Raw genomic sequence first — 16,520 nt, forward strand, 5'->3', positions numbered from 1 at the left:
AGTTTTAGGGCGTCTCAGAAACCCTGACTCCCAGAACTGGCTATTAGATGTATTCTCTCCCATGGCTGCCTCCCCATGGGTGCTGGGAGAGAAAAGAGAACTCAGAGGTCTTCCTAATTCCCTCTCAGCAGACACCCAATCCCCATAGCCACCCTACCACCCTCTACCCAGAAGAAGTTTCTTAGGAGCTATTGACTGGACATATGGAGGGAAGTGCAGATTAGGTGAAATAATAAGAGTAAGGGAGCAGAAAGCATGGTGTCCGAATGCAAAGAGGAGAAGTGGTTAGAGAAATAAGACAGGACAGGATCCTTGGAGAAGTTTCATGGACTTAATCCAGAAGGGAACCAGAACTCAGCCAGGCTGTCCCACTGCACACTGTAGGGGGCACCATTTGATTTGTAGCCCAGGTAATTGGTGCCCCCTGGAGTTGTGCAGTGCGTAGCGGTATAGGGCATACTTGCCTCTGCAGTGTTAGAGGCCAGAATGGTGGCCCAAGATGGGCAGTGGGAGTTGAGTTGGTTCAACACACATGTCTGAAGACAGTATTAGAAACTGGAGGGAGATTGGCACAAATTGGGGCGAGTCAGGTGTAAATGGACCTGCAGCTCCAGGATTGGCTTCAGTGAACCTCAGAATATACCTCCCCACCTCCCTAATGGAGCAGCCATTTTTAGCTCCAGCAGTTGTCACCGTACCTGCTCTTGCCATATCATCCTGTTTTCCAGGAGAGGCTGGAAACTCAGATTTTAATTTTAAAAACCTGCTTTCTCACTCTTGGTAACAAATTTAGTTTTCTTTTTTTTTTTTTTAAGATTTATATATTTATTTGAGAGAGAGATAGTGTGAGGCAAGGGGCAGAGGGAGAGGGAGAGAAGCAGACTCCACTAAGTGTGGGGCCCAACACAGGGCTTGATCCCACAACCCCGAGATCATGACCAGACCTGAAATTAAGAGTCAGATGCTCAACTGCCTGAACCACCCAGGTGCCCCACAAATTTAATTTTCTCATTAATACACCTATGAGCCAAAATAGCCAATGAACTCCCAGTTCACCTCCTGTGGTTTAGCCATGTTACCCATGTTTAGAATCTGGGTTTCAGCATGATGCCCATATAAGACACGGGCTAGAGAACATGTAACACAAGCTATAAAACAATCACAAAACTGATAATGCTTCTGCAGACTGAGGGAGCATTAGTCTCATGGAGAAGCTTCTGTCAAAGGATTCTTTTGAAGCCAGGTATCAAAGGAGGGCAGCTGTGGCCTGCTTGTTGAGATTCCCGGGTTGAGCCTTGTGGTTTAGTTATGAAGGGCATTCTAGTCATAGACATCATATGTGCAGGAAATCCTATGCCCAATTTCTCACCTTCTAGATATTTCCTAAGCTTGATTTTTTTTTTTTCCCTCCACCAGATCTTCCTGGTTCGTAAATCCACCAAAATGCAGAAGAAAGTTCTCTCCCTTCGCCTGCCCTGTGAATTTGGAGCCCCACTCAAGGAATTTGCCATAAAGGAAAGCACGTACAGTAAGTAGTCACTGGATGGTGAAGTCCTCGTTGACAGGAGGGCCTCTGGTCACCCGAGCAAGTGGAAGTGGGCAGAGCTTGCCCTTCGAGACAGACAGACATGAAGCTGAGTCCCGGCACTGTTACTTCTCCACTCAGTGACTGGGCAGGTAGCCTACCCTAGGAGCCTTGGTTTTCTTATCAGGACAATGGGGTGATCGCAGCATCAGGGAGCTGTTAACAGTTTAATTAAACAACCTGTGTGTGCAAAGCGTGCAGCCCACTGCTTGGCACATGGCAGGTTGGCTTTCTTGTCCCCTTCGCAGTTAAGTAGAGCATGGATTTGGTTCCTAGATTTGCTGATGACTAACCCACAGGACAGGCCACAGCGATTGGGCCTTTTTATGGGATGTCATGCGAAAGCATGTGTCTGCACATCTTTGTAAATTACCCTTGAGCAGACGTGTTCCCTCCAGACAATCACTGTTCAGTCGTCTATGAGATGCAGCTCATCAGAGGCAGAATCCAGCCCTCTGAAAAAAATCAACCAGTGGAAGTTTTGAAGGGAGAGTGGTGGCTTTGGTTTTCTTCCGCTATTCGGCAATCCCTGAAAACATGAAGTCTCGGGAGGCCACGTTTTAAATATAAAAGGGGACACACAGTGCTGGTGTACTGGCAACCTCCAGCAAAGGATCCGTAGTGTCTCTGTGCCCCAAAGGGGAAGGCTTCATTGACAACACAGGTTAGCAAGCTGAGGCAGAAGAGGTGAGTTTGGAAGCCCGGCGACTCTCTCAATAGCAAGACGAAGACCAGGATGTTCGCTTGCTTCCCGATTTCCACCTAAGCAAGCCTCAGTCCTTGCGTTTGAAGAAAGCGAAGGTCCTGAGGTCAGTTTAAGGGCAAGGAAGGGATTATACTTAGCCCGGAGTTCATAGTCTCCCTGAACCAAATGGCCTTCACAGAGTCTAGAGGAGACATTTCCAGCAGAAGTAAAACATGCCAGCCTCTTTGTGGCCAGCCTCAGGTTTAGCTGTCAACCTGTGCCTTGAGGTGTGTTTCCTCCAGGCTCTGCAAGGTCACTGATGCCCAGAAAACCTCCACGAGCAGTCAGTGACCCTGGTGCATGGCTTATACCAGTGTATTTGCATGAGGAGGTAATCACAAGATAGATTGCAAACCCACCATTCCAAAGACAGTGGATCAAATTTTAAGTGAGGGAAGGCAATGCTGAGGTGGCTTTTGGAAGTTGGCTAGCCAAGAAGTGATAGATCTAAGTGGTTTTTACATCCCTTCTAATATCCAAAGTGAAGCGTGATAAGTTAGCCTGGAAGCCCCCTCTTTGTCCCCCTACAGTAAGTACAGTTAGTGTTTATACTTTAAAACCTTCTTGGTGTTCATCTCAGATTCCTCCCAGCTAAAGATTTTTCCTCTCGATCGTGTCAAGACTTATCAATTCCCTCTTCCTATCCAGGGGACTTACAGTGGCTGAAAAAGCTGGTCTGAGCAAAACATTCCTTTGTAACTGCTTACCACAGATCTTGGTGCAGCCATGCTAGCCCTTTCCTGGCCAGGGCCTGGCTTCTCTATGAACGGAGGTAGATTGAGAAAGGAAGGGCTTGCTAGGAAAACAGATATTTTGTCACAACATCTGGACAGTATGGTTTAATCATAAAGAACAGCTCATACTTGTATGGACTGCTTTCACATGAATTACTCAATTTTTAATTGTATTGTATTGTATTGTATTGTGTTTTTTTAGGTAATAAACAGATTTTACTTGCATAACGGGTATTATGACAATCAAGTCTGTAAGACTAGAGGCAAAAGGAACTGCACATGCGTACTATACTGTGGTTATAAAAGTGGCTTCCCACAGGGGGACAGGTTAACAGTTCTGACGCCACTATACATGTATACTGGACTTTACGAAGTAAATGGTGGCAGATGGGGGGAGCCATGTTTCTCCCTTTCGGAGGCGGAGGTTACAGATAAACAAGAGCAGGAGACTAGAATGATCCACATGGTAAGAATTAGTGTTGGATCATCAGTAAGAACCCAGGTTTCTCTTGATATTGATACAGGTGGTTACATACAGGGAATATTTGTAGTTGGATGTATTTACACAGGTTACTATACACTCATATATTTGGTCTGTCAGCTGAGAGAATAACACCTAAAAGAAGCAATACCCCAGTAGGAACCAGCACACCTAATGCCCAGATCTTGGTGTTTGCTTATTTGTTTACTTTTATTTATTTATTTTATTTTTTACTTAGATTTGACTTAGTTAACATACACTGCAATATTGGTTTCTGGAGTAGAACTCAGTGACTTATCACCTACATACAATTACTTCATTTTTTTTAAAATTTCAGTTCCCACTCCTACTCTTCTGGAAGAGAGGGAAAGTACTATTCTTGTCCATTGTGCAGATGAGAAAACCAAGGCTCAGAGAGGTTAACCTACCCCACATTGGCTTCCTCCTACTCAACTCATTAAATCATGGTGCACGTGTACGTTTCTGTTTCTGTCTGCCTGTCATGGTGCATGTGTAGAGGGATAGGTGCGTTTGTGGGTGCTATGGAGATACTAAATAAGCAAACTAAGACAACATACGCAAATAACAAGCAACACGAATGAGGATGTGGAGTGTTATAAGAAGGAGAAAAATGCATTTGATTGAGGAACAGAGGAAATCTTCACAAAGCTGAGGCTATTTGGAATGTTTTTGGAAGGATGACTGCCTGAGTGGCATTTTGGCCGACACAGCGTGAGGAGTGGTTGGCAAATACGTAAGTATCTGAAGTCAAACCACTCGCTGTCCTGCCATTTGGAAGATGTGCAAGATGGCCATCTTGCCAGCACATGGTCGCTGGGAAGCCTGTGCGCTTGGTGGTGGTGGGGGTGGGTGGGGGCGCTTGAAGTAAATGGGGTTTGGAATCTTCCCTACTGAATTTATCCCAAAGCTAATTTCCTGGAACCTTGTGTTTTCCTCCAAGCTTTGTACTCCTTTTGCCTTGTGTCTTAACCGGAGGTGGCCTGTTTTGGAAGAGAGGAATGTGACCCAGTAGGTCCACCCAAGGAGGGTCAAGGGCAGTGGGGGCTTTGGTGTTTCCCCAGCACTATGGTATGCTCATGGCCTCTCACGCTGACCTGAGTGGCCCCTTGTCCCCTGCCCAACTTTGCATTTGAATTTTTTTTTTAAGATTTTATTTATTTGACAGAGAGAGACACAGCGAGAGAGGGAACACCAACAAGGGGAGTGGGAGAGGGAGAAGCAGGCTCCCCACCAAGCAGGGAGCCCGATGCGGAGCTCGATCCCAGGACCCTGGGATCATGACCTGAGCCGAAGGCAGACACTTAACCAACTGAGCCACCCAGGTGCCCCATGTGTTTGGAATTTTTCTAGAAAAGATAGTTGTGCAATTTGAGCCCATGCTGGTCTGTTTACCAAGCACTGGAGCCTGTGCTCCGAATGAGTCAGGGCCTGAACTTTTAGGCCATGGACTCTCTACTGGCCTGTTTCTGGTGACACACATCCTCCCCACAGCTGGTTCTGATAAGCCACACAGTAGTTGGTTTGAGAGCACAGAGATGGTCCTACATACGCAGCAGACAACACCAGAGGGCCTTTCCTTTCCCAGAACAATGCTCCGGGACACTCAGCTCTTTTCTGAAATCTCTCTTTTGCAGCCTTTTCCCTGGAAGGCTCGGGAATCAGTTTTGCGGATTTATTCCGGCTCATTGCTTTCTACTGCATCAGCAGGTAAGACTCTTCACCTCTTAATGATTTCAAGCATCTGCTTGGTGTATACAGTATAAACAGCCCTGGGGTTTCTTGATGAAAGCAGTGCAGAGGGTTCTGGGAGGCTTGCTGCCTATGAGATGTCCCTAGAAGGACTGGCGGATTGGCTACTGAATTAAAACAATCACCAAGTCCCCTCTGCCAGGCTTAAGATCAGAATACTACCCTGGCCCCTCTGAATTAACATGCCCATGTCTTCAAGCTGTTCCATGGTTCCTTTCACCTGGACCTGTCAAGCAGGGGACATACACACACATGTACACATACACGCACACACATAAAGGGCCCCACAATGAAGACCTCTAACATTTAAAGGTCCCTGATAATGTTTCTGAAAACTCTCCAGGGGATGCAGTTCATGCTAGAAATATGGGCTCCATAAACCAGCCCATAAACCTTACATCACTGTCCTACGGGCCCACTTGGTGCTTATGCCCTTTTTGTAACTAAAGCAAGTGTGTTAAACTACAAGTAGTTCAGCCCAGATCACCGTGTTAGTAAGTGTGGGGAGGCTGTGAGTTGCTGAAGGCTCTCCCCGTTTCTTTCCTTTCTAGCCATCATAGTTTGTCAAATGGAGGGTTCATTTGGTGATTCAGAATTCATAGTCTTCATCTGCAGAGGCTGACGTTGCCTCCATGTAGGTCTGCAGGGCTCAGTTGGCCCCCTTGGCTTCTCTGTGTGCCTGTTGCAGCCGATGGAGTGCAGACAGGCATGCATTCCGGGGTTGTTTCCAAAGGTCCTGTCTCCTAGCCATCCCAGTCTGAAGTGGAGAAGCTTGTTTGGGGTTCCTTTCCTTTATATTAATTTAAGGGTCAAGTTAGTTCTCAAAGACGGAGTTAGACGTTTGTTGTACCTGTTGGGCTAGGCCCTCCCAGGGGCAGGCACCGAGCTGTTGATCCCTAGACGTCACCAGGCTGGCAAAGCCACACAGTCAATGGCCTGAGGGTGGGGAGGCACTTTCAGTGGGGGCATCCGGTGCTGAGTACCAGAAGGAAGAAACCAAGGGGCTTCATCTAGAGTTGGACCCAGTGGGCAAGAGCCCTTGGCCTATGTGAGGATGAGTATTGGCTGCTCAAAGAGAACAAAAAGCCAGTACAGAAGCCCCCGCCGGCCCCAGGAATCTACACCTGGTCTGGTTTGAGGCCAACCAGTTCCCGAAAGTGAATTTCAACACTAACATGTTGATCAGAGGTGAAGTTGGCCAATGCTTACTCTTCAGAGTTGGCTTGTTGACTGTTCTGTTGTTGCGAAAAATTGTTACGCCTATAAAGCAGTATTTGGCAGCAGCACCCAAAAGATACCATCTCTCCCCTCAGTATTCATAAGACGCTGGTATACCTGCTGTCCATGGCTGTTTGATGGCTGAAGGAGGTAAAGCACAAGAAAGCCTTCTCTACACTACAAAGCATGATACCAATATAAGGTGCTGATGGAAAAATCCCCACGTTGACATTTTGTGATCAGAGAGCCCTAAGATTCATTTTCCTATTTTTTTCCCTCAAAATGCAAAAGTTCATCATGTTTTTGCTTCTCCTCTAATGCTTTATATTACTCGTTTACCTAAGGCAATGTTCTTAGGCATCAGTACTTGATTTGACCCAGTCTGACCACAATATTTTTGAAATGTTCTAGTTGGTTACTGGTCCGTAAATGTATTCACAGAGAAAAAGTGGTTGGGTTGTCAGCCCTGGTGTCCCCCGGAATGCATATGCACAGGTGCACTAGGCTAGAGAATTCATGAATCAGTCAGCATGTGGCTTACCACATCAGGAAGTTACATGAAGAGTCGGGCTGAGGACACAAATGAGATGCAAACATTGGCCATGAATGCCTGGTCACTCCCTGTCAGTCGGCATCCTCAGTTTCATGGAGAGTGCCGCCTCGCAAACTTTTCTGCACACTAGAATCACCTGGAATCTTGTTAGAATGCGGATTCCGATTTAGGGTCTGGGGCAGCATCTGAGAGTCTGCTTTTCCAACAATCTCCCAGGTCATGAGGCCAATGCTACTGGTCCTACAATTACACTTTGAGTAGCAAAGGGCTAAAGGAAATAATAATTCTTAATTATTAGTGATTAAGTATAATGATAATTTCAGGGGCTTTCTTTATAGGTGCTAGGTCCCATATATACACTATTTCTAATCCTCGTGGCAACCCTGGAAGACACCGTGGCTCAGAGAGTGGGGCACTTGCCCACGATCATTCAGTTAATACGTGGCAGATACTGGATTTAAACCCAGGCCTGCCTTGATGCTAGACCTCATATCTTGCCACTGTACAGCGCCCCTCCATGGACCAATGTACCTGGGTTCCTGGCCCCACTTAATTCCGCATGAGCTCTGTGAGTGGGTGCAGGGACCTCCACATTTATGCTATCCTACGCTCCTGGTCCATGGAATGGGGGACATCAGAACTTCTTCCCAGGGGCCTGTGTGGGTCCAACGTGAGGTACAGTGCTTGGTGCAATAGTAGGTGCTCACTAGTTAGTCTCCTCTCCCTTAGAAACATGACATTAGAGCAAAGGTTCATAAGTAAATTATGTGTGTCCTAAAACTTGAGTGAAACATTTATACCTAAGTTGGCTTTATTTTGTCTGCTACGTAGGTTTTAGAATCTGGGCTCCTTTCTTTAACAGGATAAAATAAGAGGGAAGCGACTGTGTGTGTGTGTGTGTGTGTGTGTGTGTGTGTGTGTGTGTGTGTGAGGAGATGGTATGTTTTACCCTTAGCTAGTGCAGTGGAAGAGGACTCGTGCGCAGCATCTAATTTTCCAGTAGATCAAAGTCAAAAACCACCCATTAGTGAAATACAGGTATGGTTTCCTGTCATACGTGCCCTTAAGAAAAAACAAAACCAGCCATGTGATGTTTAGGCTCCGGGTACTGCATTAGGCAAGGTAAAGCTTAAAATAAACATAGGTTGGTTTTGTCATATGTGGCTTTCCCCCCAATTGTCTAAAGAAAGAAGATTTTAATTAAGTTTGTACAGCCATAGAAACATATATTTATATGATGCTTTGGCGTTACAAAGTTCTGCTTCCCATTAATCTTCCTTTAAGACTATAATCTGAGTCATTGCCTCTCCCGGCTCGGGCAGCAGCTATTACAAACACTGCCATCCCTTGAGGCTCCGCCTGCTTCATCCAGAACAGATGCAAGTGGACAAGAAGAAGGAAGTGCTCACACCATTTGGAGGCAGACGAAAGGGTCCCTGGAAACGGGGTGACCCAGGTTTGACAACTCAGGAAAGAGCCGCCTCCTGACTGCCAACTCTTAGTATTTATGTGAGCAGTATATTAGAGGCCATGCGACAAATTACATGGTATTCATGTTTTGCTCTTTTCATTGACCTTAGTAATTTGTTATTCATTGTCAACAGCTTCAGGGGTTCCAGAATTCTCTGGTCATCTAGATTTAATCTGATTCAGTTTAGAATGTTGCTTAATCTTACTGTAAACAATGAGTTATTTGGGATAGTTATTCTCTTCTGTGGAAATTTTCACAGCATCTTGTGTAGACAAAATACAGGCAAAAGCTCTACATTTTGTCCCTCACTTACTCCGCCTCAGCCATGATGGCCTCCTTGCTGTTCTTCATATATGCCAGACCCTCTCACACCCCAGGGCCTTTGCACCTGCTGCTCCCTCTGCCTAGAAAGTTCTTTCTTTCATGGTTTTCCCCCTGGCCCCCTTTAGAACTTCAGTCAAATGCTACCTGCTCATGAGGTCTTCTCTGGCCAATTCTCAGTTGAATACTCTTTGTTATTCCCCCTTTGCATGTTTTTTTAAAATCTGTGGCACACATCCCCTTCTTGTGTATTCTATAAACTGCATATTCATTCATTGTCTTTTGGTATCCACTGGAGTGAAACTCCATGCAGGCAGGCAGGGTATTTTGTCTGTTCGTTCTCAGCACCTGGATGATGTTGAATGAAGGAATGAATTCCTTTTTTTTTTTAAGATTTATTTATTTATTTGAGAAAGAGAGAGCATGAGCAGGGGGAGAGGCAGAAGGAGAGGGAGAGAGGGACCTCAAGCAGACTCCCCACTGAGCACAAAGCCTGACGCAGGGCTCGATCCTAGGACCCTGAGATTGTGACTTGAGCCAAAACCAAGAGTTGGCTACTTAACTGAGCCACCCAGGCGCCCCTGAGTTCTTTTTTTGTAAGACCAGTACCACCACTGAAAAAATAATTTCTTTTTGGATAAGTCACCATTGTTATTGCATATTCATTCATGCATTTATTCAAAACATGCTTTCTCCCTGTTGGTATCAGGCAAGGCCTTGTGTGAGCCCTGAGGGGTGGGGAATCACCAATGTTTATCCCTCGTATATTAAAATGAGCAGATGTTTGTTAGGTCTGCTTTTGCCCTTCCGGAGAAAGCAGGAGGTCATGGTCCATGCACTTACTGGTGATGACACTCTTCGCTGGCCGTGGAAGGACACTGGTGGCAGCTCCGCTCAGCTCCTTCCTGTTGGGCGTTTTGGTCTGTCATGGTGGGTGCATGTGTTTGCTGGTGCACACATGGTCCCATGCTGCTTGGGGGCAGGGTTGTTGCATGAAGTCCTTTCCATTTGCCTCCCTACTCAGCACGGTGCAGGGGCAGCAGCAACAACATCGCCGGGGAGTGTGGCACAAATGCCAATGTCCAGCCTCACCCAGACCTCCTGAATCAGAGCGCGCAGGAAAACAAGACTCCCAGGGATTACAGATAGAGAAGCACTACCTTAAAACAAGAGGAAGTTTTGTCTCCAACACACAAAGCACAACGCATGGGCTCTAGCTGGAAGGTGTCAAAGTAAAACCAACAGATAGTGGTGAACCTCCCGTGTGTAAGGAAGTGAGATCATAAATCTTGGTTTAGAATTACACAGTCCTACTCAATGAGTTGGGGCCCAGTGTTCAGAACATGCAGCAAATGAGTACATAATGTTTTATGTGTATGTGTGTAAGATCCACCAACATAGGGATTCTGATATTAATGCTAGATATATTTCATCTACCCCGGGAAGGAAATTTGGTCCTTGCTACAGATACCAAAACCAGTCAAGCCTATCTCTCAGGCTGTCCCGAGTGTGTTCCTAGAGTCAAGAATAGTAATCCTGCGGTCCTGTACCCAGTAAAGACAAGGCCTGGTTAGGTAGGATGTAGTGTCTCCTTAGGACATTTCAGCTGAAGCTAAAACATCTCCTTAGGATATTTCAGTTGAAACTAAAACATCTCCAGGATGGATACACAAACAAGAGATAGAAACAAGACATATAATTACAAATATTCTCTCTTTTGAAAAATCAGGGACGTTCTGCCGTTTACCTTGAAGTTGCCTTATGCCATTTCAACAGCCAAGACTGAGGCTCGGCTTGAAGAACTAGCCCAGCTGGGACTAAGTAAGTGGGTGCCCCTGCCCAGGTCTCTCCTGAAATGAATCTATGGAGCAGAGTCAGTGTTTGGCTGGCTGGTGATATACTGTTCCATCAAAAAATAATCCCCAACTCCGTGACAAAACGTGGCCTGTAGGTCCATGAGGTCCCTGAATCACACCTGCTGAGAGTCTTTTTTTCTAAGTCAAATATTGAACTGACTCTCAGAGGCAAGCCCTCCGTTTGCCCGGGTCACTCCCACATCTCCCCAGTGACTCCCGTCAGGTTTAAGCTACCCTAAACGTCCAAGTCCTAACGGAACACAAACTTCTGTAATGGGTTGTGTCTTTCTTTCCTTTCTGTGGCATCCTACTGGGGAAGGGGGTGCTTGGCAGAAAGGGAAATAGCGCAGCACATCTCACATGCACAAGTTTTGTTCTGCAAGAACACACGGACGACATTGACAGTACTTCTGTGCTTTGGGGAATTTGACCGTGCAGGCATCTCAAGTAAACATCTGTCTCACTTCCTCTCTTGTTCAATTTCAGTCCTGGTGTCCTGGGTCATGTCCCCTATGCTGCCGCCCATCCTCGCTCTGGCCAGCTGGGCACTGGCTTCCCCCTCCTGCCCCTTTGCCAACACCCCTAAACGCAGCATCATGCTTCTGGACAGTGGTTGACAATGGACTGGGACATACAGTTCACCCAATTTCACTTCCTTGTGCTATTGCCATGAAGAATCTTTGTGGGTTTAACTTTGGTGGGGGGAGCTTCCCCCTAGATTGAAAGGGGAGATTCTCTTAAGATTTTTAGGGCTTCAGTCTTCCAAAAGAATTACAACCAGGCCTTAGCATTGGAATGAAATTTGAGATGCTGAAATGCAAGTACCAGGGCTCCTAGGACCTATGAGACGCCTGGAGGTAGATTCAGACTCCCTTCTCAAACTTAAGATTGCTTCAAAAGAATTGCTACATGCGTCTGAGGCCTGTCTGATGGGCAATTAGGTAGCGGGATTGGGAAACTGATTCCTGGTAAAAATACCAGGGTAGGATAAATGTCCGTGCTGAAAAGTTTCACCATCTCTTGCAGTGGAGTTTCAGACACCTTTGGAGAGAGTTTAAGACATTTCTTGAATTTAAGTGAATATAACCAACTAGATCACAGGCCTCTTGAAGACCTGCTCCAGGTCTGTTTTCGATGCTGATCTCCACCCACAGAAACTCCTGGTTCTGTGGTCAGTGGGCAGTGCCTACTTCATGCCGGGGCTGAAGGACTGAAGTGTCATGGTCAGTGCTTGTGTCCTGCAAAGATAAATGCTAAATACCTTGTTCTCGTGGCCACTGACCAGAAGCAAATGAGGTCTAATTAATATATACTCAATTTGTAATTGTCCGTGTACACATTATTCATTTTGTGAAGAGACAGCACTTTCTACAACTCTGTTCTTCATTTATTTGTCCTTCCAACAAATGTTTCTGGAGGATCTGCTCTGTGACACACTCCACACCAAGGAGTCAAAAGTTAACAGTGTCCATCTCTCTCCTCCCCCCCCACCCAGGTCTGTAATCCATATGGGAGAAACAGGCACATGGGAGATAAATGTACTAAACCTTATAAAGTCTGGGAGTAGTGGCAGTAAAAGCCTAATAAGATGGACCCAAAGGTGGTGGGAGCCATTTCACCCAGACCTTACAGTTGGGCAAGAGAGATGCATATGTAGCAAGCCAGTGTGTAATTTTAAATTTTCTAGTAGCCCCATTAAAGAAAATTAAAAAGACAGATGAAATTAATTTTTATAATTTATTTTATTTAATGTAATAGATCTGAAATATTTCGACATAGAAGGAATATTTTTAAAAGTACAAATACAATAAAAGCAATATTTTAAAGGCATTAACGAGATATTTTACATTCTTTTTTTTCATCCTAAGTGTTGAAATCCAGTATGTATTTTATCCTTACAGCACATCTCATAAATTTTCATCAGAAACACATGACCTTCATTTAGATTTCATTAAATTTACAGTTGAAAAACTGCATTCACATAACATACCCTAGTTCCAAAACTACTTAAAAGTTTGCCAGTAATCAAACGGCACATCTGTTCTTAAATTTAATTGATCGACATGAAGCGAAATTTAAAATTGAATGCCTCTGTCACAATGGCTGGATTTCCAGCGCTCAGTGGCTCTCGAGTTGGACAGCGCAGAGCCAGAGAGAAGGAAAGGAAGGGCGAGAGGAAGCAGGTGACACTATCAGGCATGTTTACCACACAGCGAGGACAGGACAAGGGCTTCTCCCAGTCCCAGCCTCCCTGCTGTCCCCTATGATCAGCCATTCTGGGCCCATAGGAAAGAAACACATTTTAGGCAAACACAACAAGGCAAAGCTGTAGCGAGAGAATAAACCTAATCCAACTGGAAATCACAACAGATGACGTTTATCACCATCACTGTCTCCCACAGCTTGCGTGGAAACCTGAGCCTCGTATGTGGGTGACATAGGGCCGTAGCTGCGTAAGCAGTGTGCACTGCTCCAAAGACTGTTGAGTGGGCGTTGCCATAGTAAGGAGGTCTCAGATTTAGGGAGTATGGGCAGCTAACCACTACGATAAATGATTGAACTTGCACTTAGCGTTTGCATAAGTCTGCTGTCCTTTTTTTCTGCTGATGGGTTCCATGAGTGTATTTTTCCTCCTTTTGGGATTTTAATGCTGAACGCGTGAAACCCCAAGTGGGTTGTGTAACATCCCCCAGGCCCAGCTGCTGGTCCGGCCCATTAAAGGGGAACTGCCAGGTCCTCTGGAAGGGACCTCCAGGAGAAGTGGCTTGGAAAGAGTGGCTTGCTTTTCGAGTAAGCTCAGTTTTTGTAAAGCAAGTCGGGGAGCCCCATGGCCTTTTCCAGGCTTATTCTGTAACAGTTCCAGTCCTTTCCTCACCTGTGCAAAGCCTGGGCTGGCTTTGTATGTTGGCCAAGCCGCTTCTCAAGGGCTTTGAAGGTGAAAAGCCCCTGGAGCCTTTCTGTGAGCCCACAGCTGGGCCTGGCAGCACTTCTCCCCTTTCCAGTAAGGGAATGCAGTTAAAGCAAAAAAGAAAAGAGAAAAAAAAAAACAAAACATCCAAGTGTGGCGCCTCCCCCTTCAAAGACGTGTGTTGTCATGCAAGTGTGCTTTTTTTTAATTTGTGAAGGAATGGCCCGAGAGTACTGTATTTACATTCTTGTGTTCACTGATAATGACTTTCAGATTTTTGGAGCTCTCCAGCTGACAACAAACCCCCAAACCCTCCACCTCCCCATAGGCCTCTCTCCTCAGACGGTGTTTGTCCTGCCTCTCGTCAGCTCTGCCTTATAAATGGAGTGCATTCTATAAAAACCAGGACGCCTTCGGAGCTGGAGTGCAGCCAGACCAATGGAGCCCTGTGTTTTATTAATCCTCTTTTCTTGAAAGTGCACAGCCAGGACCTCGGTGGAGGCCTGAAACGGCCCTGCACAAGGACTCCCAACGCGAATGGCACCGAGAGGCCTCGGTCCCCCCCACCCAGGCCCCCGCCACCCGCTATTAATAGTGTCCACACAAGCCCGCAGCTGTCCAGGACTGAAACCCAGGCGAGCATGCCAGAAACAGTCAACCATAACAAACATGGGAACGTAGCTCAGCTTGGAACGAAACCAACCCCCATCCCTCCACCCCGGCTGAAGAAGCAGGCTTCTTTTCTCGAGGCGGAAGGCAGCGCAAAGACGTTGCCCGGCGGCCGGCCGTATCCCGGCCGGGAGCTGCAGCCGGAGGCGCCGGGGCCGGGCACAGCTGGCAGGCCAGGTGGGGCCCCGCCTGCCGAGGCCCCGGGGGATTGCACAAGGGCTGCCGGCCCCGAACCCCGGGCCCCGTGGCGTGGAGGCAGACAGAGGCTGAGCGACATGAGCATTTCCACTTCCTCCTCCGACTCGCTGGAGTTCGACCGCAGCATGCCCCTGTTTGGCTACGAGGCGGACACCAACAGCAGCCTGGAGGACTGCGAGGAAGAGAGCGACCAGGAGACCATGGCCCCCCCCATCAAGTCCAAAAAGAAGAGGAACAGCTCCTTCGTGCTACCCAAGCTGGTCAAGTCCCAGCTGCGCAAGATGAGCGGGGTGTTCAGCTCCTTCCTGACCCCCGAGAAGCGGATGGTCAGGCGGATCGCGGAGCTGTCCCGGGACAAGTGCACCTATTTCGGCTGCCTGGTGCAGGACTACGTGAGCTTTTTGCAGGAGAACAAGGAGTGCCACGTGTCCAGCACCGACATGCTGCAGACCATCCGGCAGTTCATGACCCAGGTGAAGAACTATTTGGCTCAGAGCTCAGAGCTGGACCCCCCCATCGAGTCGCTGATCCCCGAAGACCAAATCGGTAAGTCCTCGCGTGGCTTTTTTTTTTTCTTTTAAACACAGAGAGTCCCGTCACCTCGTAGCACAGTGCATCCCGTGGCAGTTCTCTTGGCTGAAGTTTTCTCGAGTTCAAAACAACAGCACACTCTATGCCCTCCACCCATTGGCAGGGCATGGTAGCTTCTTAAAGCAGTGCTCACCTTAGATGTGACTCGCTGGCTGTAAGCCAGGCTTGCTGCAAGTGTTTCGGGGAGCTACGGATGGGAACCCCAGAATGGTTCTGTTCAGGGGTAGAGTTTGCCTTCTGAGGGTCGGGTGGCCCCCCTGATTTTGGGCTGTGTGTGTGACACAGCCGTGGTGTGTTTCCTCAAAGTGGCTCTGCAGCCAGAGCCGGAGTAGAAAGGTATTTGTGCTGTCTTCTGGGAGGGTGTTTTCCTCTGCTTTGTTGGGAAGGACACTTTCCACTGAGGGATCGTGTGCGTTCATAAGAGAGCAGCCATCAGGGGTGTGCCGCTGGATGGGTTTCCATAGTGACCACAACTGTGTGACAAGTGACAGCTCAGTAACCACAACAGACCCACATCTGGAAGCCCCCTGGGACCACCATCCTGTCACCCTTCTACCAAAAGGGTAAACACCCTGCTGGCTTCTGAAGCCGCAGAATTCCTTAAACAACAGGGTTTTGGATTAAGGGGGAAAAAAAGGAAAAAAAGACAAGACAAGTTTATTTTGTGTATCTTTCAAATAAGTAACATATTTGGAGGTCACGTGAAAGGTGTTTTCTCCAAAGTCAAGAGGAAATATTTTCTTTATAACCTCATCGAAGGGCTGAATTGTTAATAGTTACTTTGGCCAAGGAAAATTTGAATTTGGCAAGGCATCCTTTTTTCCAGGGCAAAGAGTGTTGCAAGGATTTTTTTTTTAATTTCAGAAGGTTGACTCTAAAAGGCTAATTTCAGAGACTTCATTCACTGCGCAGCCACAGCTGAAAGAGCTAGCAAATATTTCCAGGCAGTTCCTAAAGCTAAACCCAGATTTCTTCTTTCTGATTGGGTCTGTTTGTTGAAAGTAGTAAACAGTATGTGGTAGAGTGGTCTCTCTCTCTCTCTCTCTCTCTCTCTCTCTCTCTCTCTCCCTCCCTCCCTTCCTCTCTTTCTCTCTCTCCCTCTCTGTCTCTGTCTCTTTCTCCTTTAAGTAAGTTTCAGCAGCTCTTTGATTTTTCTCACAAAGGAATCAAAGCCTTGTTTGTTTTCTCGAGGTTTGACGGGGCGGGGTTAGAGCCGGGTGTTGCTGAGGAGAGCCACGGGAAGGAATGTTCCCTTGTGGTGTGCTTGGAACTGAGAAAGGTTTCTAGGGGCAGGCGGAATAGTTACCCAGGCCATCCTGCGCCCCGTCCCACCAGAGTCCGCCTCTCAGGGGAGACCAGCTCACATGCCATATTCACAGGGACACTGAACCGGTGGAAGAAGCTTCCTCTGGGGGAGCCC

General features: G+C 47.1%; 1 protein-coding gene across 13 annotated transcripts in view; it reads left to right on the plus strand.

Moving 5' to 3' along the window:
- Positions 1 to 16,520, plus strand: part of RIN2 (Ras and Rab interactor 2) — a 241,267-nt gene that overhangs the window by 201,493 nt on the left and 23,254 nt on the right. For 12 of the 13 annotated variants that reach the window (XM_073878448.1, XM_025876877.2, XM_073878450.1 and 9 more), the window contains 4 exons: positions 1,417 to 1,528; positions 5,201 to 5,273; positions 10,608 to 10,699; positions 13,916 to 15,055. In XM_073878448.1, coding sequence (XP_073734549.1) covers positions 1,417 to 1,528; positions 5,201 to 5,273; positions 10,608 to 10,699; positions 13,916 to 15,055 — 1,417 coding nt within the window. The remainder of the gene's footprint in view (positions 1 to 1,416; positions 1,529 to 5,200; positions 5,274 to 10,607; positions 10,700 to 13,915; positions 15,056 to 16,520) is intronic. The other variant, XM_073878447.1, reaches the window with a different exon arrangement.

Source organism: Callorhinus ursinus, unplaced genomic scaffold, assembly GCF_003265705.2.
Source record: "Callorhinus ursinus isolate GAN/ISIS: 27379988/994484 unplaced genomic scaffold, GSC_fseal_2.0 scaffold29, whole genome shotgun sequence".
Classification (NCBI taxonomy): domain Eukaryota; kingdom Metazoa; phylum Chordata; class Mammalia; order Carnivora; family Otariidae; genus Callorhinus; species Callorhinus ursinus.